The sequence below is a fragment of the Thamnophis elegans genome, chromosome 8 (assembly GCF_009769535.1).
Source record: "Thamnophis elegans isolate rThaEle1 chromosome 8, rThaEle1.pri, whole genome shotgun sequence".
Classification (NCBI taxonomy): domain Eukaryota; kingdom Metazoa; phylum Chordata; class Lepidosauria; order Squamata; family Colubridae; genus Thamnophis; species Thamnophis elegans.
Window position 1 is genome coordinate 13,730,591 of NC_045548.1, and position 23,410 is coordinate 13,754,000.

The 23,410-nt window shown below is 43.5% G+C and overlaps 2 protein-coding genes and 1 long non-coding RNA gene across 4 annotated transcripts; 1 reads left to right on the plus strand and 2 right to left on the minus strand.

Annotated features, from left to right (window-relative positions):
- Window positions 1-4,389: 4,389 nt before the first annotated feature.
- On the minus strand, window positions 4,390-16,415 carry TDP2 (tyrosyl-DNA phosphodiesterase 2). The gene is made up of 7 exons (XM_032222669.1): window positions 16,104-16,415; window positions 15,186-15,268; window positions 12,677-12,850; window positions 11,624-11,715; window positions 10,811-10,929; window positions 7,200-7,370; window positions 4,390-4,938 (listed from the first exon to the last, which is right to left on the minus strand). The coding sequence occupies exons 1-7, from the start codon at window positions 16,305-16,307 to the stop codon at window positions 4,657-4,659; spliced, it is 1,125 nt and encodes a 374-aa protein (XP_032078560.1). The 5' UTR covers window positions 16,308-16,415; the 3' UTR covers window positions 4,390-4,656.
- A 3-nt stretch (window positions 16,416-16,418) lies between these two features.
- Window positions 16,419-22,148, plus strand: ACOT13 (acyl-CoA thioesterase 13). Of its 2 annotated transcripts, none has more exons than XM_032222671.1 (4): window positions 16,419-16,489; window positions 18,401-18,616; window positions 19,374-19,558; window positions 21,155-22,148. In XM_032222671.1, exons 2-4 carry the CDS (start codon window positions 18,533-18,535, stop codon window positions 21,315-21,317), a joined length of 432 nt encoding a protein of 143 aa, XP_032078562.1. In that variant the 5' UTR covers window positions 16,419-16,489; window positions 18,401-18,532; the 3' UTR covers window positions 21,318-22,148. The 2 variants fall into 2 exon arrangements, with proteins under 2 accessions (XP_032078562.1, XP_032078561.1); XM_032222670.1 differs by having other exon boundaries at window positions 16,421-16,507.
- Window positions 17,880-21,126, minus strand: LOC116512275. The gene is made up of 2 exons (XR_004255864.1): window positions 20,731-21,126; window positions 17,880-18,127 (listed from the first exon to the last, which is right to left on the minus strand). It is a non-coding gene; the product is annotated as an uncharacterized LOC116512275 (long non-coding RNA).
- Window positions 22,149-23,410: the final 1,262 nt, after the last annotated feature.

Genomic DNA, 23,410 nt, shown 5'->3' on the forward strand with positions numbered 1-23,410 from the left:
TGTACGTGAAAAGGAGTGAGTGCTATTCTATTCCAGTTCTCAAGGAATAAGCACTGTTAAACTCAATGCTGTTTACTCCCACCACCACCCACCCACCCATCACACAGAAGATTGCACCGTTAGGTCTTGACCTCAAGACTGGACTACTGCAATGTGCTCTACATGGGGCAGCCTTTGAAGAGTATTCGGAGACTACAACTCGTCCAGAATGCAGCCGCGCGAGCGATTGTGGGTGCACCTCGGTACACCCACGTTACACCTATCCTCCGCGAGCTGCACTGGCTACCGTCTCCGGATACGATTCAAAGTGCTAGTCGTAACTTATAAAGCCCTTCATGGTATTGGACCTGGGTACTTGAGAGACCGCCTGCTGCCAATTACCTCCCACAGACCCGTTAGATCGCACAGGGTCGGCCTCCTCCGGGTTCCGTCTACTAGCCAATGCCATCTGGCTACTACCCGGGGGAGGGCCTTCTCTGTTGCAGCTCCGGCCCTTTGGCATGAACTCCCCGCGGAGATTCGGACCCTCACCTCTCTCCAGGCCTTCCGGAAAGCCGTCAAAACCTGGCTGTGCCGGCAGGCCTGGGGTTGATGAGTTCCCCTCCCCTCTCGACTTGTATGGCTGTATGACTCTTGTGTATTTTAATTACGTGTATTGTGTTTGTATCCCCTTTCCCCTTTTGAGTTGTTCGCCGCCCTGAGTCCCTCCCGGAGAAGGGCGGCATACAAATAAACTAAATCTTAAATCTTGACAATCAGTTTTAAGAGTTGCCAGTTTTTGACACTCTATGCAGCTGTGCAAAATATATATATGGATGCTATATTTGGGTGTATTTCAATCTAACACTCCTTGTGTCAATTTTAAAGGGAGAAAACCAGTCCTGAATTCTTATTTCATCCATGCATCCCATAAACATATATATATTCAATACATGAAATGATAAATCATCTCCTACAAAGCAAGCAACGGTATCCTTTGCCTTCAGCTTTTATTGGCCTGCCTGCTGTTACCAAGAGCGACGGCTATCATTTCCGCAAAGCCAAATCAATTAAAAGCCCCCCCCATCCTTCCCATCAATCTAGTCATATATATGTGTTTTTCTCCAACTTCAGTCAGGTGGGAGGGCGCGGAGGGGAGGGGGGTTGACAGCCGCCTAGGCGGGTCTGTATGGATGTTTTTCCCCCGCCTTGTCGCCCCTGCGATCTGCCTTGAATGGGGGCATTCAACGGGGGGAGAAAGTGGGGCGGTGGGGGGGAGAGACTCAGAGCAGCATCACCGGCTCCTGGGCTGAGGTTAATCGAGCCTTTTTGGCCGACCGCACGGAGGAAGGGAGGCGTTACCTGGACTCGGCGGGGCTTGTCGCATTTCCTCCCGGCAAATCATACATCGGTATCTATTGGGGAAAACTCTCCGCCCGGGGATAGAGCAGCTTCGGATCTTCTTCCCCAGAAACGCCCCGCAGCAGAAGCGGCCGGCGCGATCCAGGGCAAACAGTGTCGCCGCTGCCTTCCCCGGGCTCACGCCTGCTGCACTCACCGCAGCCGGGGAACGCCGGCAGCGCCCCGGAGGGAGCCAGGCAGGCAGGCGGCAGCTCCGCTTCGTCTTACCTGGCGACGGTCGGCGGAAATCGGGCGGGACGAAGCCGCCTCCATCCGCTTCTCCGGCCCAGGACTTGGGTTAGCCGTTCAGTGCGCGGTCCAGGCGGGGGGGGGGGGGGGGGAGAAAAAAGTGGGTGTGGACCCAAGTAGTGAAGGATGCTCTGGGCCGGGAGATGCTGAGGTTTGCCGGGAATGGGGGGGGGGAGGGAGGCGGCTCTGGGCGTGCGCGGGGCAGGGTGGTGAGGACGGCGCCCTTCCCGCTTCGCTTTCCGACTCGTCGACCCGCGTCCGCCGGTCCCGAGTCGCCTCCCCGCCGGCAACCCCGCCGCCAAGGGCCCACCTCACTTCTCTTATGGGATGGCGGAAGGATCCCCCACCCGCGGAAGCCTCGGAGAGCGCGGGAAGGAGAATCGAGACGTGGGAGACAGAAAGGGCGGGCGGAGGCGACGGGTGATTTTTGTTTTTATACCGGAGACGTTTGTGATTTGATACTTACACGGAAAGGAACAGCAAGACTCTGGGCCTCCGTTATAAATGTTGTTGATGCTGCTTTATTTAATACAGGGTGGGGGGAGACAGAAAAAAAGCAATACCATAACAAAATTTGATAGATTGATGGATGGACTTAGATTATAGATTAGATACATTACACACGCATACGAAACACATACACACACACACACACACACACAATGTAGACAAATTTGTCTAATATAGACAAATTCCTTGTGTCCCCAATCAATAGCAATAGCAATAGCAGTTAGACTTATATACCGCTTCATAGGGCTTTCAGCCCTCTCTAAGCGGTTTACAGAGTCAGCATATTGCCCCCAACAACAATCCGGGTCCTCATTTTACCCACCTCGGAAGGATGGAAGGCTGAGTCAACCCTGAGCCGGTGAGATTTGAACAGCCGAACTGCAGAACTGCAGTCAGCTGAAGTAGCCTGTAGTGCTGCATTTAACCACTGCGCCACCTCGGCTCTTACTTGGCCAAGAAATTTTCTATTGTATTGTATTGTATTGTATTCTACACTTACCCACACCCCACACACAGAGTTTTACACAGCAGTGTCAATACACGCTAGCCATAATTTATAATTATCCACCCAGGAAACATCGATAAGCAACACATTAATAAATTTCAAGTGACATCAGTTTTCAATAAATTTACTCATTGAAGCCATATGTTTTATCTTTCCAGTGTTGAAGGAAATCAGAAAGGCCAAGAGAATATAGCATTTTTGTCAAACATACATAGGAAAACTTATAACTAGACCTGTTATGTAAGGGAAGAAGCACATATTAGTTTTTTGATGCGTGTTTCAAAATTCAACTGGGACTTCAGGACTGAGCTTTTTATGTTTAATGTTAGATGTATTTGAATTTTTTTTCCTTTTCTTGTACGCTTTTTTTTTTGGTTAGCATTGGATGTTTTTTAGTTGTTGTTTTTTTCTTTTGTATCTTAACTTTGGTGATAAAGAATAAATCCCGTAAATATGTTTTTTTTAAAAAGGAAGGCCAAGGAAACTATATTGTCTAGCTATCAATTCCCACAGATTAAGTATAGTTCAAAACACCAAAACGTGCAGGGGAGGGGGGAAGGAACGGACAACATGTGGCATGTGTTGAACATCTGCTTGAACAATTGGAGCTTGTCCGTGAGCAGAGGTCACTTGCGCTCATGCACAAAGCTCCACTCATGTAAGTGGAGCTTCATGCACCAACACAAATGCCCACCACTCCCACGAGCGGAGCTTTGTGCATGCAAACACACGCTTGCCATCGCTCACAGCCTGGTTTGAAACAGGCCGTGGCCCTGGATTGCGGATTGGGAACCTCTGTATTAACCCATCCAGTGTGGCTGTAGTATTATTTATCCTTTTTATTATCTTCTTTAGTTCCCCCTCTTATTTGTGTTGTTGTTGTTGTTGTTGTTGTTGTTGTTATTCTCTCTGTTGCTTTGCAATTACACTGCTTCTGTACTTCCTTGTGTGTCTAATCACACTTGGCCAAATAAAGCATTCAATTCCATTCAATTGTCATGTGCATTCCTTTCATATCCATCTAATGCAGTGTTTCTCAACCTTGGCCACTTGAAGATGTCCGGACTTCAACTCCCAGAATTCCCCAGCCAGCGAATTCTGGGAGTTGAAGTCCGGACATCTTCAAGTGGCCAAGGTTGAGAAACACTGATCTAATGGTTAGGTGAAGAAATAAGGTAATAAGATTCTGCATAGCAGGACATCCTATATTAGCAGCAAAGGTTAAAAGAAATATTGGCTAATCAGAGAACTGAAAATGTTGATAATACAGTTCACAGTGGAGCCATAAGTTCTACTAATCAAAGCCTCGGCTTGAAAACACGAATACAAGTAGAAGAGCCCTATTCTTTTTGCAACACACCCCTTACTCATATTAGGGCTTTCTCCTTCAGTGTCCTTCCCACCTTTCTGCCATGAACAAAACTATTATCTCTTCTTTTGGCCTCATTCCTTACCACCTCCTGGAAGAAGTATGTCATGGAGAAGATGCTTTCTTGACTTTTTATTTTCCTCCATTAGGGAACAAATAAGCACCAGTACGTCCATGAAAAGTTAGAGAATGGATACTCAAAGAAAAGGCCAGTGAAGAACAGGCCTGAGTGATGTTCACTAATAGCAACCCTTGATTCTTGGGAAGACCTATCATAGGAATTAGAGGACATCCAGCAATGCATTAATAGTCCTGAAATTATAGTCTATCTTTTTCTTCCTGAATTTCAGCTACCAGAATAATAGTGTCATTAAAGTGGACTCACAAGGATTCTTTATTAAAAACAACTTATGATGTGTTTAGTAAATGATTTCTCTCTCATACACACAAATTAACTAAAACATCTTCTGCACTGTATGAGACCTTAATATTTTAAATGGAATGTTTCGCCTTTGCCAAGCAAGAATTCTCGAAACAAGTAAAATGGAGTGCTTAGCTTACACGATTGTGAATCAAAATTAACATTAGAACTGGCTTAAAATTTTGAAGAACATAAAAATCACAACAGTGAAATGGTTTCTTCTTACAATATCACATCAAAATTGCAAAACAGTCCCCAATGATCACTAGGAAATCTGCCGCAATCCAGTTTTTCCACACCAATCAAATCCAAACTCTGAGGAATAATCTGTCCACCATTTGTTGCCCCTCGGAAAAACAGACGATCAAATCGACTTTTGCACTTGTATCTTACATTCAGGTTGCTGTTTTGGGTTGTATCCCAGGTGTACTTGCAATGTTCCGGCTTGCCCAAGAACTCCCAAATATCCAAAACATTGTTAGGTAAGCCACCTATTTTAGCAACCTGATAAAGATAAGAGCAGAAAGTGATAAGAGAACAGTAAATATAATAATTATGTTGCTTTCAAGTTTGAATTATGTTTTCCTCTGATATGCTGCACAAGGCTGTCTTCCTAACGTTGTGCACAGTGGTTTCTTCACAAGACCTGGGTAAGATGGCCTTACGTGGCCAAAGCAGGAATGACCCATGAGCAAGATCAAAAATATGGTACAGAAGAACTGGGGTTGCCGGTCATCCAGGGGCTGAGTTGCTGGATTGGGATGGGGGCAGCAGGCTGGGGCTGCAGGGGCTCCCTGGGGTAACGGGTTTTTTGCTGCACTGTTGAGCTCCCTTGGGCAGATGCAGCTTCATGCTGCACTGCTAGGAATGGGTTCCACCACAAAACCACGGTAGAATAAAGCGCTCGACGAAAGCGCGTACGTGACGTCATCACAGCGCGACGAAAACAGCACGCTGTGAGCGGTAAACTTAAAATTAACGCGTAAATCTAAACCTAACCCCCCCAAACCTAACCCTAAACCTAACCCTAAGCCTAACCCTTAACCTAACCCTAAACCTAACGCTAACCCTAAACCTAACCCTAACGCTTAACGTAACCCTAAACCTAACCCTAACCCTTAACCTAACCCTAACCCTAACCCTTACCTTTATGTGAATCGGCTTGCTTTAATTTTATTTTAATTTTAATTTAATTTATTTTTAATTTTGTCGCGCTGCTGATGTCAGGTACGCGCTTTAATCGGGCGCGCTTTAGTGGACCGCGGTTTTGACGGGTCACGCTAGGAATGGCTGGGGCTCTTGGGACAGCTGAGATTTGCACCATGCTGCTGATGCTTCCTGGAGCGGCTGGTGTTTCCCAGGATGGTTGCAGCTTTGTGCTGCACTGTACTAATGGGCCTTAGTGCTGTATTGCACCTTAGGAGTTTCTGGCAGCTCCGGAGTGATGTAGTTCTGGGTGTCAGGCCTGCCGCCATCTTTTCTTTTGGGTCTTTGGCCTGCCACACTTTCTATTATTCTGCTATGCATTTTCTATTGTGGGAAAATGGGAGGGGGGATTGTAAGGAGTCACATACTATGTAGCCACAACAACATTCTTTCTAGAAAGCCAAGGTCATCATCCTTTGTCTCTGCATCTCTGTACCTGATTGGAATTGGATGGGAGGAACTGCCAGCACAGAGGTGGGAGATTGGATCATGTGATGGACCTGTTGGTGTGGGGGCAAAATCTTGAACTTTCAACTATGTGGGGAAAACCAGGAAGCTTTCAGATTTGGGTTTTCCCAGATGTGCCAACATGGCTCTCTTAATAAATTGAAACTTTGAGCAATACTTTGCGTTGGGCTCTGATTTACTTTTGAATGCTATTTGGAACCCTGACAGTGGGGCTACTGTTGTACAGGGCAGCCCAAAGGGCAAAGATGGGAAGGGAAAGATGGGTAGTAGTGAAGAGGAGGCAGTCCCTTACACTAAACAGAGGCTCGAGACAGAGAGGGACGTAGCCTGGAATGGCTTAGATTGGAGCGGGCCCTCAACTAACTGGTGGAATTTGGTTAACGACAGCAACAGGGATTGCCATCGTTAAGCAATGTAGTCACGTGACACTGGACTTTATAACTACACTGCTTAGTGATGGATGTTCTGTCCCAACTGGTGTCTTAAGTTAAGGACAGGGATTGCCATCACTAAGCAACGTGGCACGACAAAACCGCGCTCGACTAAAGCGCGCCCGATTAAACCGCGTCGCTGACGTCATCAACAGGGCGACAACAGCGAGCGCGGAGAAAGAAGGGCGCTTTAAATAGCGCTTTGAAAGCAAGTTGATTCAAGTTAAGGTAAGGGTTAGGTTTAGGGTTAGGTTTAGGGGTTAATTTTAGGTTTAGCGTTTACAGCATGCTTTTTTCTCCGCGCTGTTATCACACTGTGATGACGTCAGCTACGCGGTTTCGTCGAGCGCCCTTTAGTCGAACGCAGTTTTGTGGTGGAACCCTAAGCAATGTAGTCATGTGACACTGGACTTTATAACTACACTGCTTAGTGATGGATGTTCTGTCCCAACTGGTATCTTAAGTTAAGGACAGGGATTGCCATCGCTAAGCAATGTAGTCATGTGACACTGGACTTTATAACTACACTGCTTAATGATGGATGTTCTGTCCCAACTGGTATCTTAAGTTAAGGACTACCTGTAGATACCAGGAAAGAAGATGCAAAAAAAGGATCTTGGAGAGTGGGTGGGGGGGAGGGAAACATTTGTCCTAGCTTACCTCTTTGTCTCTTAAGTTTGTGTCACCTCCAAAAATCACAGAACTTGACTCGGGTACCTCTGCTATTTTGGCAAGCACCAGTTTCAACTGTTTTAAACGCTCTTCACTGTGATCCTTAGTACTCTCCAAGTGGGAAGTCATAAGACACAGGTCATTGCCAGAAATGTTTACCTGATTTAAAAACAACAACAATATGCTAGGCATGAAAAGAATAAACTTCGTTTACATTACTCAGCTCTCCCATTCCCATTCAGTTCTTTATTTTTGATCATCACAACAGTGAAGCCTTTTAAAGCTTGTAAATCCACCTACCCTTAATTTAAATGGAAACTAAATAGGAATGCAAGATATAATTATTTCAGGTTGTCAGTGATCTCCTACAATAATAAACTAATTTGTTACTCACCACTCCCCCCACTCCCCAAATAACACACACAGGCCAAGTTCTATCAGGACTCCCATTTTTCCTGGATAAGCCACCTGCAGAAGCTGCCCTGGACTGGGACTGTCCTTTAATAGTTTTTTATCCCAGCAACAGCTCAACCCATGTTTGAGTGCAGTTCAAGATGAACTCTCCAAGGCTCCGATTTGCTCTCTTTCTCCGCCCAGCACCCCAATCACACTGTCTCATGGGCACCTGCTTCCAAGGAGGCTCAGCCTTGGAATCCTTGGTTTATCTGCTCGATTGGAAGTAAGCTCTGCCACAAATATGCCGGCTAATGGGATGGAGCAGTGTAGCTTTTTTTTTCTTAGCCCTTGACTTGAATTTTAAGGGACTAGATTCCTTCTGAGAACGCTTGCCAACAACTGAGAAAACAGCTTTTCCTCTTTCCTCGCATTGCCCACTGTTCTGACCCGCCCTTCTCCGTCCAGGAATGAAAGCCAAAACAGACGTACGAAAGAATGTTTTAATCAGTCCAGACTCTTGCTGGCTGCAAGCCCAAAATAAACAAAGAAATAAGCTCTCTGGCAGCAATTAAACAAGCTTCTCACATCAAACCACTTATCCAAGTTGGTTTCTCTGAATCATGAATGTGAACGTTGACTCCTGCAACCAGGGCGTGGCACAGTCTCTTTTATACTCAAGAGAGGATCTTAATCAGCATCAGCTGCTCGTAATCACCTCCTGTAGTTACTCCGTTGTTCTTTACGCTGAGTAGCCCTACGTCTGCATGCATCCTGAAACAACTCCCAAATGTTTTCCTGAACATTCCCTTTGATCCAATGCTCTGCCGTCACCTGGTGGCCAACCAGTCTCTCCTCGCCCTGCTCGGAGTCGACACCCTGTCCAGAGTCCTCTACCTCCTCCAAGGCCGACTCATAAACCCCCTCGCTGTCGGAGACTGGCGGCAGCTCCAACGGCTCCTGCTGGGCCACAACAGCCCACCATACCCCGCTGCTCAGACATCCTCATAAGTAAACAAGATGTCTGTCTATTCCAAATGCAACTCTCAATGAGGCAGCACTGATCCAAAGGGGAGATATTTCCCAATTGTTTTTTTTCCCTTTAGGCGGGGAATATCTATCGTGCCCAGAGATCCAACGGTCCAGTGGATGGTGAACCAATGGCACACGTGCCGGAAGTGGCACACAGAGCCATCTCTGCAGCACACCAGCTGTTGCCCATTGCTCTTCCAGGTTCCAGCTGGTCTTACGAGAGCACCGGAAACCAGAAGCTCAGTTTCCAGCGCTCCCGTGCTTGCATGCATGCCAGGGAGCTGCTCTTCCGGTTTCCGGCGCTCCCCTGTGCACGCACACGCATTCCCGTTTCAGCACTTGGTGCCAAAAAGGTTTGCCAACACTGCTCTAGGTCCTTCCACTTCCCAGCCCCACTGGGACCCATTAGTTTAGCATTATATGCGAAACAATCAATTATACTTGTGTTTTGCATTTTCTCTTATACTTGAAAACAGCTTAAAAATAAGTATCCCTTTACTATCCTGCATACTTTGAAAAAAACAATAGACTTTGGATTAAAATGTCACTACAGATATATTAACAGGGTGACCTTTAGTATATTAATCAATAGTGTTGATTGATGTTGTTCCCAATCGCTTCCCAACTCTGCTTAGTTTTTCAGAGGGACTTCACTTCCTTGCAAAGAATTGAAATGTGAAAGTAGAAAAGTGTGTCTTGATTTAGTGGGTCACCTTGGAATTAGGCTGTTGCAGAAGGGTGGGAAAGACAAATCCCTCTGCCTGGATCCTATACACTGCCTGTTTAATGCCAACAGCAACAACCATGAGCAGGCCCAACATAATGAGCACAACCCTCGCAAATTCGTGACCTGACAAAAGCGCGCCGGCCGACAAAACTGCGTTGCTAAAACTGTGATGTCATCAATGCGCCGACAACAGCACGTCGATAGAAGGGCGATTTAAGTTAAGGTAAGGGTTAGGTTTAGGGTTAGCGTTAGGGTTAGCGTTAGGGTTAGCGTTAGGTTTAGGGTTAGCGTTAGGTTTAGGGTTAGCGTTAGGTTTAGGGTTAGCGTTAGCAATAGCTGTTAGACTTATATACCGCTTCATAGGGCTTTCAGCCCCCTCTAAGCGGTTTACAGAGTCAGCATATCGCCCCCACAATCTGGGTCCTCATTTTACCCATCTTGGAAGGATGCAAGGCTGAGTCAACCTTGAGCCGGTAAGATTTGAACTGCCGAACTGCAGATAGCAGTCAGCTGAAGTGGCCTGCAGTACTGCACTCTACCCACTGCGCCACCTCGGCTCTTTTTAGGGTTAGCGTTAGGTTTAGGGTTAGGTTTAGGGTTAGGTTTAGGTTTACAGCGCGCTTCTGTTGGCGCGCTGTTGTCGGCGCAATTCAGCGCTCATTCGTTGGCGCGGTTTAGAACTTGCGGTTTTGTCACCGCGCTTTTGTCGGTTGCCCTTTTGTCAGTGAACCTCGCAAAATTCCTTGTGACCCCTCTAGGACAGCAGACCCCAGCCTTTTGGGCACCAGGTCCTCTGACTGGAGAGGGAGTGGTTTCGTGTGTTGCCTGCATTAGTGGATGGGGCTTTGCTTATTTGTGTGGCCCGGTTTCTGGCATGCCGCAGCCTGGTGCTGGTCCATGGACTGGGGACCCCTGCCCTAGGAGGTCATGGCTCATGTTTTAGAGTCCCTGAATTGGTTGATTAATATACTAAAGGTCACCCCCCGTTAATATATCCATAGTGACATTTTAGTCCACAATCCAAATATGCAGGATAGTAGTGGGATAATTATTTTTAAGCTATTTTCAAGAATAGGAAAAAATGCAAAACACAAGTATAGTTGATTGCTTCACATATAATGCTAAACTATAACACAGCTAACCTTTTTTAAACATAGTTTTTAACCAAGACTGAATATTGCAATAAGTGAAAACTTAGCTTTTAAATCCCCTTGTAATATTACAGAAAAGTTCTCACATTTTCTGATTGTCTCCAAATGTATGTATATTCTATATACAAAGAGCTAATATACAAAGCTAACTTGTGAAAATAAAATAACAGTTTAAAGTTAATAGTGAGAATACCCACTTCCTTCCCTATTAATGTCCCATTAACTTGTTTTTAAAAAGCCTTGACTTTAGGCTGCCAAACAATTTTCTCCATAAAGCTGGGGTAAAGCACACTTACATATACTGCTAATAAATTTCTCAGCATACTGGTTGTAGGAAAAGCTGTTATTTCATGTTTTAAAACTTTTACTCTTGATTTTTTTAGCATGATGGCGGTAAAATAACCATCCGTATTACCTGAAGAGACAGATAGTCAAAAATACAAAAGGAAAGGTCAATACTGTGGCATTTCACTCAGAATTTCCACACAATAGAAGACACTAGCCTCAAGTCTAGAGAAATTTCAGACATGCACGCACCTATTATTTTCATTTCTCATTTTGAATTAACCCCATTAAACAGTTTCACTTTTTTTTTTGACCAAGGCTATACTTGGACTTTGCACAGGAAGCTGAAATCTGCAATCCTGCAGCTGTGCATGGAAAAGGAAGTAAACTGGATTTAATTTATATTATTGAAGCACAATTAATCCAGTGATTTCCCATGCATTTAATCACTTCCAGTTTTAGTTATACACTGAACTAGTATATAACTTTTGGAGTATTCTGGAAATTTCTCACAAATGTTTAAGGGTTTATATATGTCAAGATTAAGATTAATATGTTTTCCAGTCTCTGATAAATTGTAATTAGGTAAAAACAAGAACTTCTGAAGTGTACAGCCTCACCAGACAGGCTGTTCAGATCAGTAACTCACATTTACGTATTCTAAGCATAATTTACCTCTTCCTAGGAAGCTAGTATAATCAACTATCTGTGGCTCTATATAGTGACATTATACAGTATCATAAAAATATCACTATTTGCAGTTGCTGCATTAAGCTGAGAGTGACTACTATAACTTTATGCATTAAGTTGATCACTTCATTTACCTGGAATAATTGTGTAACTGACTGCTCTCTTCTGGAGGTAACTTAAATATACAGGAATAACCTCTTGTAAAAATACCACATCTGGGCTGTATCTAAATTAAAAAGAGACGTTTATAATGATACCTATTTTAACAGTAGGAAGAAAAGTAGTCACTTCAAGAAATCATACAAAATTATGATGCTACCAACTGAATGGAGAATAATTTGCAATTTTCCAAAGTCAGTTTCTTCTAACCCCTTTTAAATTAACCAGCGCACCAATTCACACTTCCCAGATTTTTATTTAGGGTACTAAAAATTCTGGGTTGCTTGAGATGTGATGTGAAAACCTCGTGATGATTCTCACACAAAATTTATTTCTGAATGTTACTTCCGTATCAATAATGATGTTCAGGCATATGATAAAACTATATAATGTAAACAAACCTCTGTTTCACAGATTTACACACCCTTGCAATGCAGCTATGGGACTAGACGTTTTTATTTCATTAATCATGGACCAGGTTTATATATAAATCTTAAACCATTTTAATTTTTCTTAAATTTGCAATAGTAATTTTGATGTATGTCCTTTTAATTTCTTTGTAGCCTTCTCCAAAACATGCTTTAATGAGCATTCTAAAACTATTATGATCATATATATGAGAATGACTGAATAAAACAGAGAAGAAACACACGTTTGAAATTAATGTTCCCGTTTTATAAGCAGAGTAACACATCTCCAATTCATGCAAATTAAATATAATTATTTCTAACATTGTCTAAATGCATAGTTGTATTTTACCAATACAAAGAAAGCATTTTGGCACCAAACAAAGTAACACATTTTTGCAGCAAAGTCTTAAGACAACCTAAAACTTTTTGTTATTTATAGACTTACATGCATACATATTTTAGCACTGAATTACAAAAGTATTCAATTCTTATTAAAAAGGAGCTAGTACAAAACAAATGCACAGTGTTGTCCAGAGCAGGCTTGTTCTATAATTAATCTCATTAAATCATTGCTTATTTCTACTAGATGCCCATAGGATTACTGTGATAGATACTTACAAAGCTAGATAGGAGCAGACTCCTCGTGCCCTTTCTTGCAGATTATTTGAATCCAGGCCATCAATATTCCAAGTAATTAAAGAAAAAGTGCTGTCATCTTGTGGGCAGATTCCTGCAGCTTCCACTACTGCAGCAGCTACAGTATTGGTAGTCGAACGTTCAGTTAGATCAACACTGGAATGCACATACACAAATTAAATGTATTGCCCAAAGCAATTTTCTCCAGAACATTTACTTATCCACAGGCTTTAAAAAGTAATTTTAGAAAATTGCCATCTGCAGTAGGTCCAGTTTACTACACAGCATGCAGTGGTTGTCGCAAGAAACATTTCCAATTTTTCACATTAGAGATCAGCCTCGAAGCTATGTGGACATAAATTTCCCTATGGTGCCCTAAGGTTTTAGCTTGGCATGTGAATCTATCAAGTGTGATTTGTTAGCTATGATTTATTGGTTTTACACTATCTGAACCAGATAAATTATAGGTAATTCTTGACTTATTTGAGCCCCAAATTTCTATTGCTAAGCAAGAGAGTTATTAAGTGAGTTCTGCCCCATTTTACGGCATTTCTTATCATAGTTGTTAAGTGCATTTGTTAAGTTGGTTGTTAAGTAAATCTGGCTCCCCCATTGACTTTGCTTGTCAGAAAGTTGCAAAACATGATGACATGATCCTGGGACACTGCAGCAGTCATGAATATGAATCAGTTGTCAGGAAGTTGAATTTTGATCGCATGACCACAGGGATGCTGCCACAGTCATAAGTGTGAAAAATGATCAAAAATCACTTTTTCAGTGCTATTGTAACTTCAAACAGTCACTAAAGTTGAGGACTACCTCTATTTGCTCAACTGTACGTGAAAAATATCGTGGCACGACAAAACCGCGCTCGACTAAAGCGCGCCCGATTAAACCGCGTCGCTGACGTCATCAACAGGGCGACAACAGCGAGCGCGGAGAAAGAAGGGCACTTTAAATAGCGCTTTGAAAGCAAGCCGATTCAAGTTAAGGTAAGGGTTAGGTTTAGGGTTAGGTTTAGGTTTAGGGTTAGGTTAAGGGTTAGGTTAAGGGTTAGGTTTAGGGTTAGGTTTAGGGTTAGGTTTAGGGTTAGGTTTAGGGTTAGGGTTAGGTTAAGGGTTAGGTTTAGGGTTAGGTTAAGGGTTAGGATTAGGTTTAGCGTTAGGTTAAGGGTTAGGTTTAGGGTTAGGTTTAGGGTTAGGTTTAGGATTAGGTTTAGGGGGGTTAGGTTTAGGGGTTAATTTTAGGTTTAGCGTTTACAGCATGCTTTTTTCTCCGCGCTGTTGTTGCGCTGTGATGACGTCAGCTACGCGGTTTCGTCGAGCGCCCTTTAGTCGAACGCGGTTTTGTGGTGAAACCGAAAAATATGGCGTAACACATTACATGTAGCTAGCTATAAACTTTCAAGCAAGCTGATAAATGTTAATGGTAGCTCTCAATCAGTGCTACCATTTTAATTTTCTACAGTGGCTTGAACAATTATTCAAGAGGTGGTACCAACTACACCACAACTATTTCTACCTAAGGTATGGACAAGACATGGACAAACTAGAGTCCCCCCCCACCAAATATTTTAGACCAGGCATGTCAACCTATCCTGGACAGATAGTAATGTGGGCTCCACAAGATCATTAAAAAATATAAGAAGAAAGAAGTCTCTTATTTATACGGGTCGTCTTCAACTTACAACCATAATTGAACCCACGACAACTCCACTCAACGCAGCTCATGCAAATCAAAGTTGGATGCCTGTATTTTAGATTATTCCTACAGTCCCTTGCCAACGGCTATGACATCTGGTCAAATAGCTGCGCAATTCCAAACATCTTAAGTATATAATTTTGATTATAGTACTCCTATTTAAGATCTGAAGGGGATTTACTACAAATAGAGAAAATCAGAACCCCATTAGACTTAAGAGAAAAAAGTTGGTCACTGCTGTGAATAATACTGAACTAACTCCATGCAGTAGCATTGCATAATTTATTTTTTAAATCCACCAGATTAGAACTATGCACAATTTATGCATAAATACCAAATTCAGGCACAAAGAAAATGATCAAGTAGGATCTTCCAAGTTAGCAAACAGGGTTGTAGGTATGTCATTTTGCACGGGGAACTGTGTTCTGCTCCACACAGCACCAAGTTCCGTTTCTCTGTCAGCTTTCAAACTCATAACTATAAACAGTGGCTGTAAAAAAAAAGATCCCTTAACAAATTTGAAAATGAGGAGAGAGTGAAAAGTCATTCTCTCTCTCATCCCAAACCGCCTCTCAAAGTTGTGGTAAGGAAAATAGGAAGAGGAAGGTGTGTCGGATATGTTTGACGCTTTGAGTTATTTGTAAAAATAATAAGATTATTTGTATGCGGGATACAAATAAAATAAAATAATGGAAATAAAAGAAAAGGGATTAACATGGCCACATAATGGAGGGGAAGGAAAGATTTTCCCTCCTTTTCTCCACAAAGAGCCTTCACATAAATAACTTACGGAGCCCCCGTGGCGGGAACTGGATGGGACATCCTGTCAACATCTTGCTCAGGAGACGGGTCAAAGTATGAATTCAGCGCCTTCTACAAGAGAAAAGTCAAAACGTGGTACAGGTATTCCTCGACTTATGACCACAAGTGAGCCCAACATTTCCGTTGCTCAGGACTAGAACTCACAGTCCCCTGGTTTCTAGGCCAGCCCCTTAATCACTACACCAAGCTGGTTCTCATTATAGGGCATCCCTGACTTACAACCACAACCGAGCCCAAAATTTCTGTTGCTCAGTGAGACGTGTCTTAAGTGAGCTTTGACCCATTTTACGACTTTTCCTGCCACTGTTCTTAAGTGAATCACTGCAGTTGCTAAATTAGTAGCCCAGTCACTAAGTGAACGGGGACTTCCCCGTTGACTTTGCTTGTCAAAAGGTCGCAAAACTTGATCCCATGACCCGTGGGACACCGCAACGGTCATAAAGAGCCGAGGTGGCGCAGTGGTTATGGTGCAGTACTGCAGGCCACTTCAGCTGACTGTTATCTGCAGTTCGGCGGTTCTAATCTCACCGGCTCAGGGTTGACTCAGCCTTCCATCCTTCCGAGGTGGGTGAAATGAGGACCCGGATTGTTGTTGGGGGCGATATGCTGACTCTGTAAACCGCTTAGAGAGGGCTGAAAGTCCTATGAAGCGGTATATAAGTCTAACTGCTATTGCTATAAATACCAACCCCGTTGCCAACCAGCTGAATTTTGATCACATGGTCATGGGGAGGCAGCAAAGGTCTTAACTATGAAAAAGCGGTCCTAACTTAAGTCATATTTTTCAGCGCCGTTGTTAACTTTGAACGGACACTAAACGGACGGTTGGAAGTCGAGAACTACCTGTATCGTGGAAGCAGGGAGAGAGGCTCAGAACGGCACCTACCTGCATATCCCAGCCGTTCTCGGCCAGGTAGCGCTCAGCAGAGGCTGCACCACCACAATTACTGATGGAGGCAAAGTCCAAGCACAGCTGCTTCCGCTGCTCCTCCAGGTCTTCCCGCGGCCCTCCTTCCTCCGCCGAGTCGACGCGCTCCTTCGGCTCGGAAGCCGCCTGCTCCATTTCCCTGTCCGCCCAGCCGCCCTCCATTCTCTTGGCACAAGTTGTTTCTAAAAGAACCCGCAGCGCCTTTCACGACCACGCCAGGCCCGCCCGCCGATCCTCCATCACTTCCCGTCGAAGCGAAGCTGCGCATGCGCCGCCGAGAAGCTGCGCCTCGGAGTTTCCTGTGTTTTCCGAGCGTGGCGCGGGGAAGCCGACGGAACGCGGAGGTGCGAAGAGGCGGGCAGGTGATTCGAAACGGGGGCTTGAACGTTCGCCGGGAAGCTGCTTTGGCACCGCGGATCAAAGGCGCGGAGGGAGCGGGCGGGTTGCGATCTCTGGATGCAACATATACACTTTACTCTTAAGTCTGCAGGTTTCTCCAAGCTGCCTGTTATATATTAACAGCTTACGATTCAAAGTCTTCAAACCTGTCACTCTGAGCAACATCTTTTCAATGCATTCTGTTTTAATGTATATGTCATACAGAAAGGTTTTTATATATGCAATTGTGATCTCTGGATGCAACATATACACTTTACTCTTAAGTCTGCAGGTTTCTCCAAGCTGCCTGTTATATATTAACAGCTTACGATTCAAAGTCTTCAAACCTGTCACTCTGAGCAACATCTTTTCAATGCATTCTGTTTTAATGTATATGTCATACAGAAAGGTTTTTATATATGCAATTGTGATCTCTGGATGCAACATATACACTTTACTCTTAAGTCTGCAGGTTTCTCCAAGCTGCCTGTTATATATTAACAGCTTACGATTCAAAGTCTTCAAACCTGTCACTCTGAGCAACATCTTTTCAATGCATTCTGTTTTAATGTATATGTCATACAGAAAGGTTTTTATATATGCAATTGTGATCTCTGGATGCAACATATACACTTTACTCTTAAGTCTGCAGGCTTCTCCAAGCTGCCTGTTATATATTAACAGCTTACGATTCAAAGTCTTCAAACCTGTCACTCTGAGCAACATCTTTTCAATGCATTCTGTTTTAATGTATATGTCATACAGAAAGGTTTTTATATATGCAGTTGTGATCTCTGGATGCAACATATACACTTTACTCTTAAGTCTGCAGGTTTCTCCAAGCTGCCTGTTATATTAACAGCTTACGATTCAAAGTCTTCAAACCTGTCACTCTGAGCAACATCTTTTCAATGCATTCTGTTTTAATGTATATGTCATACAGAAAGGTTTTATATATGCAATTGTGATCTCTGGATGCAACATATACACTTTACTCTTAAGTCTGCAGGCTTCTCCAAGCTGCCTGTTATATATTAACAGCTTACGATTCAAAGTCTTCAAACCTGTCACTCTGAGCAACATCTTTTCAATGCATTCTGTTTTAATGTATATGTCATACAGAAAGGTTTTTATATATGCAATTGTGATCTCTGGATGCAACATATACACTTTACTCTTAAGTCTGCAGGTTTCTCCAAGCTGCCTGTTATATATTAACAGCTTACGATTCAAAGTCTTCAAACCTGTCACTCTGAGCAACATCTTTTCAATGCATTCTGTTTTAATGTATATGTCATACAGAAAGGTTTTTATATATGCAATTGTGATCTCTGGATGCAACATATACACTTTACTCTTAAGTCTGCAGGCTTCTCCAAGCTGCCTGTTATATATTAACAGCTTACAATTCAAAGTCGTCAAACCTGTCACTCTGAGCAACATCTTTTCAATGCATTCTGTTTTAATGTACATGTCATACAGAAAGGTTTTTATATATGCAATTGTGATCTCTGGATGCAACATATACACTTTACTCTTAAGTCTGCAGGCTTCTCCAAGCTGCCTGTTATATATTAACAGCTTACGATTCAAAGTCTTCAAACCTGTCACTCTGAGCATTCTGTTTTAATGTCATACAGAAAGGTTTTTATATATGCAATTCCATATATAAATGGAATTAAGACATTTTAGGGTGGCCTCTATCATTCTGCTCTCCCCAAAACTGTGTTGGAGAAGCATGACTAAATCAGAACGTTCGCCGGGAAGCTGCTTTGGCGCCGCGGATCAAAGGCTCGGAGGGAGGGCGCGGGTTCGATTCTGCCTATGCCAATCATCTGTTCTTTTTTTTTGGGGGGGGGGGGGCAAACCGGGCGTAGGTTTTCTCAGGTGGCGCTGCTGAGCTTCCTGGTGCCGCCGAAATTTGAAGCCACTCGGAACAGCCTCTTTGGAGGAAGCAGCGACCCGGCTAGCCCTCTTTTCCCCCGAAAGGATTTCCCCCGTTTGTGGCCATGTCTCATCTCACCATTCAAAGTCTTCGCGAGGTGATGAAAGCTATGTTGGAGTCGCCCTGCTTCGATCGAGTGGCGAATAAGGTAACGAGGTGTTAGTTCCATACGCTGATTTTTTCCCCGGGATGACCTTGAACGGTTTGCAGCCACCGCTGCAAATCGCGGCCTGCTGCATATTTTTTCCAAGGTCGTTGGGAGTATCTCGAGAGAGCCGCGTTGATTTTCTGTGCTAGCTAAAAATCAGGAGGCTGGTAAAGCGCTTTTCAGACTGACGCGTTTTATAAAAAAGGCATTTTTAAGCGTCTGTAAACTGGAACTCGCTTCTTCAGACACAGTAAAGTCGGCTGGGCTGATAAAGAATTTAAATTCAGACGGGAGGGCGAGGGGAAAACAGAAGGGTCACCCAAATAACCTGTGACACAGCTTACAAATATCTTAGCCCAGTGGTCTCCAACCTTGGCAACTTTAAGACCTGTGGACTTCAACTCCCAGAGTTCCTCAGCCAGCTTTATTTTGCTGGCTGAGGAACTCTGGGAGTTGAAGTCCATAGGTCTTAAAGTTGCCAAGGTTGGAGACCACTGCCTTATTAACCAATAGCAATTATGATGTGTTAAAAGCCACTGTGTCCGCTGAGACCTTCTGAGCTAGGGCGAAATGTTTAAAATGACAATTTTATGAAATATTACAATTAAAATGGTAAAGCAATGCAAACGGAAAACATAGAAGGTGGAGGAAAAAATAGAAAAAAAGATTTCTTTTGTCTTTATTTTTTTTCCCCTTTTCTTTTCTTTTTCCACGGGGACATTATGGAACTAGATTTCTGTTTCTCTTCTCCACCCAGGTGAAGGTTGTCTCTGCAAACCCTGGGAAAGTGGTCTGTGAAATGAAAGTTGAAGAACAGCACACAAACAGAGGAGGGACTCTCCATGGGGGCCTGACAGCGACTTTAGTAGACATTGTGTCAACAGCTGCATTATTGTACACGGAAAGAGGAGTGCCTGGTGTTAGTGTGGACATGAATATTACGTGGGTATCAAACTTGGTCAAGTTTATTCCCATGCTTGTTTTTACTTGAGCCTTCATTTTCTGCACTGAATAGGGCAAATCCAACTTGTGTTAATTCCAAGAAAGCATCAGGCCAGTCCAATGCTGAGATACTACAAGCTGTGTACATTTTTAAAACTTAACTGCTTAAATACTTTTTGGAAAACTAGACTTCTGGTTCACCGACAAAAGGGCGAACGACAAAACTGCACCCAACTAAACTGCGGTGACAAAACCGTGTGTTCTAAAGCACTCCGACGAATGAGCGCTGAATCGCGCCGACAACAGCGCGGTGACAGAAGCGCGCTGTAAAACTAACCCTAAACCTAACCCTTACCTTAACTTAAATTGCCCCTCTGTCGACTGAAATCACCCTTCTGTCTCCGCGCTGTTGTCGCCACGTTGTTGTCGGCGCGTTGATGACGTTGCGGTTTTAGCGACGCGGTTTAGTCGGCGCGGTTTTGTCGTTCGCCCTTTTGTTGGGTCACGTCTGTATCCAGATTCTTCAGAAGTTCTAAAAGGTAGTGGAACATTCATGCTTTTATTTTGAAGAACCTGAGCCATTATTTTAGCTTTATTTTGTATTGTACTATTACTATGTAAGAAGTGAAACAAGTACTGATAGCAGAGACATCTGCCTTATATCAATCAGAGATTATTGTACTGTCTAAATCACTATTCCATAATTACATATAGTAGCACTGCAAGTTCAGGTAGAACCTTTTCCCGATCATATTGGAGATTGGATGAGGTGAGTGGCGTGGTGGCCTAGAGGTGGACCTCTTGCCTCACAACCAGGAGGGTATGAGTTCAATTCTAGGTAGAGCAGAGATTTCTCGCTCTGGGTGCAAAGGGAAAATTATCTGCTGTGAGCTCCACATAGGCGTCAGGAAGGGCATCCAGCCAGTAAACGCTCAGCTCTGTTCAGTCACCCTGACTCCACCCCGATGCAAGGGATTACAGGGTTGTTAAAAGAAAAAAAATGGAGATCGGTGAATGGAACATTCGCCGGGAAGCTGCTTTGGCACCGCGGATCAAAGGCACAGAGGGAGAGGGCGGGTTGTGATCTCTGGATGCAACATATACACTTTACTCTTAAGTCTGCAGGCTTCTCCAAGCTCCAATTAACAGCTTACGATTCAAAGTCTTCAAACCTGTCACTCTGAGCAACATCTTTTCAATGCATTCTGTTTTAATGTACATGTCATACAGAAAGGTTTTTATATATGCAATTCCATATATAAATGGAATTAAGAAATTTAGGGTGGCATCTATCATTCTGCTCTCCCCAAAACTGTGTTGGATAAGCATGACTAAAAACAATGGATTGGGTCCCTCTCTGAATATCTTGGCTAAGCAGCTACAAAAGATATCCAATAATTTATTCAGAAGTCCTTTTTGGCTTTTATTAAACAATCAAAAAGTTGCTTAGACAGGAAGTTCAGTCTCTTTCTTCTATTGCTCTGCCTCAGAATGTTTCGAGGACAGCTGTATGGATGGAGGGAAGAAAGACCATAGTACACCATGCCTTTCACTGTACATATAACAAATATTTTTTCCCTTTCTTCCGTATTCTAGGTACATGTCATCGGCTAAGATTGGAGAAGAAATCCTGATCACTGCTGAGGTTCTGAAGCAAGGAAAATCACTGGGTTTTGCCAACGTGAATTTAACAGATAAGATCACAGGAAGATTGATAGCTCAAGGGAGGCACACCAAGCATTTGGGATACCAGCCATAAAAAATAAGATAAAATCCTGAGAAGAATGCAGGATGGAGGAGTGTACCACAGCCAATTTCAAAAATTGAAGTGCAGCCATTGGGTAATGAAATAATATTGCAATGTTGAAATCTGTTGTTTAAGTTGAATTGTTGGCCCAAGATCAGATTTGTTGGTGTACAAATGTACACAAGTGCCTGTACATGTATTTATATCTATGTACAAACATGTTTAGGGTGGATGGATAAGGTCTGACTTTTATTTGTTAACAGAACATACCTGTAATAAATTGTTTCTCCTGCTAGGAAAAATAGTACAGTGGAGTTAATATTAAGTGTGAACCTTGAAGCACTGAAGAAAAGATCAGAGAAAACAGAAGGTTTTTCTCCTGAAACTCAAAGTTCCTTTTGAGTTCCAGTTGTGGGAGGGACAGATGATGACAGCTCCTAAGCCGCTCTTTCTCAGCTTCAGCAACTTTTAAGCTTGGCTGGCTGGGGAATTGTAGGAGTTGAAGTCCACACAGCTGCAGGTTGCTGAGCTTGGGAAACATTGTTCTAAGCACTGGATTGAATCAAGAAGAGAAGCTGTTTTTCCCAGATGTAATTCTTCCCCTGCAGCTCTGGGTGGAACAACACACTCAGGGAATCTTTGGGAAGAGCATAAAAAGCAATGCTAGGAGCTACAAGGAGGGTTTTCAAAAAAGTAATGTGGGATTCAACCCATTATGTTTGCAGGAGCTCCAACTGCCTTTTGTATTGTGCCTTTAAGCCACAGGGTTCACCTGAACGTTGTTTTTGTTAAATCCAGTGATGAATTGAGTGCCCACCTAATAAAACAAGGTGAAAGTCCAAAGTCTTTTACATGGCAGTATTCTTTCCAAAGGAATTTGTCTTGTTAAAAAGTATTGAGTGGATGCTGCTATTCAGTAACATTTTGATTTAGAAAAATTTTAATTTCAGTGTAAAATCATTTCTGCTATGCCTACCACAACACCAGCAAGTAGATTTTATCTCTTGTTTTCCTACACATTTTTTATTTAAAAACTATCCCAGAATCAGCTGCACTGAAGGTAGATGAGTGCAGAAAAAGTCTAAGTGGTGGAAGGAGAAAGCACAGGCTAGCGTATGAGTTACCTTGGGATAAGATGGGTGGCTAATAGATATAATATTAATACTAATAACAATAATTGTAATTGTAATAATAATAATGGCTTGTCCCTTGTGATTTTGTGCCTGTGGGATTTCTGAGTGATCTATTCTTTTGTGATGCTTGGCTCATTATATGTCAGACGTTGAATGGCTCTTTCCATCGTGGCACGACAAAACCGCGCTGGTCAAAAGCGCGGCAATAAAATCGCGGCGCTAAAGCCGCGACGTCATCACCGTGCGTCATCACCGCTGCGACAACAGCGCGGCAACAGAAGGGCGCTTTAAAACGGCGCCGCGGCAGAAATCCGACTTCAATTAAGGTAAGCATTAGGATTAGGTTTAGGGGTTTGTTTTAGGGTTAGGTTTAGGGGTTTGTTTTAGGTTTAGGGTTAGGTTTAGGGTTAGGTTTAGGGTACTGAGTGCTTGGGAATGCGCGATTTTGCCCTCCGCGATTATGTCATCGCAGTAGGGTCGCGTTTTTCCCTAGCGCTTAGAACGGCGCGATTTAGTCTTCGCGCTTATGTCTCCACGCAGAAGGGCTTCGCGGATTTGTGGTGGAACCCTTTCCATTGCTCATGATCCCACAACTGTGATGATCTCTGGAAAGATTTCTAAAAGGAAGAAACATTGCTTGGCTTCTCCCTAGTGATTTTGCTTGAGTTCACTGTTTTATTGCAGCCAAGAGTGGCTATTCACTGCAGGTGGCAGAACTTAACAACCTTTGGCTTATCTTGAAAAAAAGCTAAATAGAGTCAACTTATTAACTGGATGGTACAACACTGGGAAACCTCAAGGCTATAGGTCCGTGATGGTGAACCTAAAGCACGCATCCCGCAGGGGGCACACAGAGCCCTCTCTGTGGGCACGGAGCTGTCGCCCCAGTTCAGCTCCACCGCATATGTGTGCGTGCCTCTCACCGTGCAGCTGATTTTCGGGTCTCTGCCACATATGCAGGAGATGCGCATG